Below are 1,523 nucleotides of genomic sequence, written 5' to 3' on the forward strand. Positions count from 1 at the left end.
CCGCCCGAGCACCCCTGCGGACGCCCCTGCGGACGCCCCTGCGGTGGCGGTAGGCGGGTAAGGCGGCAGTGTTCCAGCTCGCGTGCGCGGCACTCCCCGGGTCCTCCCCCGACAGTGCGGGAGACGGGTTCTTGTCGCTGAAAAAATAGACTCTGGAGAAAAACCCTTCGTGTGGTCACGCGGCCGCGGGTGCAGACGAGCTGCGATGGCTTCGAGGGGCAGGACGGGGCCCCAGCTCCCAAGTGGGTCCTCGGGGGGCATCACGTGTGGGTGGGGCTTTTAAAAGTTAGTCATTAAAAAACGTGTTGATTTTTCTGAATATCAAGTCTCCTTATTGGTTTTAAATAGCTTATAACAAAAGTGTAAATGTTAGAACGTTCCGGCAAGCGGAGGGCCAGCCACAACCACCGAGCTGCCCTCGTCTCTGGGGCAGTTGGGAACCGGCTTGCACGCTTGAACTTGGCCAGTAGAAAATTTTGCAGTGGATTCCAAAAGTATGTGGTTCCAAACACTTGCTTGGTTCTAGGCACAGTAAGACGTTGTGCTATAAGGACTGGAGGGGGGCGTCCCGCTGGCACGGAGCCCCAAGCCCGCCGCCCGCCCGCCTTGCGGCATCCGCCCTGCACAGCAGACAGTGGGTTCGGCTAGGGCTCCAGCTCGGCCGTGCTCTCGCCACCTGCAGCCTCGGAGTGGGGCCGCGGCCACAGCTGCTCCTGCAGCCCCTTCACCACCTTCTCCAGGTGCTCCCGGGCCTCCCGCTCTCGCAGCAGGTCAGCCCGCAGCTGCTCACGATCGGCCTCTGCATGCTGCAGCTTCACCTGCAGGTCCTCGATCTGAAAGGGACGCCTGCATTAGCCAGCTGCTCCCCACCCACCCTGCTGCTGCCCTGGCCCTGGGCTTACCCTCCGGCCCATCACACACTCGCCTCCCACGCCACCCACTGGACCTACTGGTGAGCTCAGTAGAAGGACCAGCACCGTCTCCAGAGACCCTGAGACAGGGGACGACCCACCCCCCACCCCTGGGAGCCTGCTGCTCAGCCCCGGCCCCAGATGGCAGCATGGCCAATGGGGACCGGCTAAGACATTCACGGGCATGTGAAGGTGAGCTCAGCCCTCCTCCAGGACAGGAGAGTAGAGCCTGGGGCCACACCACCACCCCATGGAGGACAGGCCCAAAGCCGAGCAGCTCCCCACACCCAGACGGCCTGGTAAGGAAGGGAGGGACCCTGAGATGTCAAGGGCGCGCCAGCCACCTCTGCCTCCCGCAGTTCCCTGCGCACCTGGGCCGAGTACTTGGCCCGCAGGCGGCCAGCCTCGCAGCCCTTGTCACACACGCGGGCTTGCCGTGCCTGCTCCAGCTCCCGCTTCAGGCGCAGCCGCGCCTCGTTGGCCTCCTTCATCTTCTTCTCGTTCTCCGCACGGAGCCGCTCGATCTCCTTCCGCAGGCTGCGCTTGGCCTCCGTGGCCTCCCGCAGCTTCTCCTTCTTGGCCACGCGCAGAAACTCCAGCTCCTGGGGTGAG

General features: G+C 64.0%; 1 protein-coding gene across 1 annotated transcript in view; it reads right to left on the minus strand.

The window, feature by feature from the left end:
* Window positions 1-1,523, minus strand: part of SKI (SKI proto-oncogene) — a 56,438-nt gene continuing 54,915 nt past the window's right edge. The window contains 2 exon segments of the mRNA XM_010850215.1: window positions 1-833; window positions 1,283-1,513. Of these exon segments, the coding sequence (XP_010848517.1) occupies window positions 645-833; window positions 1,283-1,513 (420 nt within the window). The 3' untranslated portion in view covers window positions 1-644.

Source organism: Bison bison, unplaced genomic scaffold (genome assembly GCF_000754665.1).
Source record: "Bison bison bison isolate TAMUID 2011002044 unplaced genomic scaffold, Bison_UMD1.0 scf7180017864289, whole genome shotgun sequence".
Classification (NCBI taxonomy): Eukaryota; Metazoa; Chordata; class Mammalia; order Artiodactyla; family Bovidae; genus Bison; species Bison bison.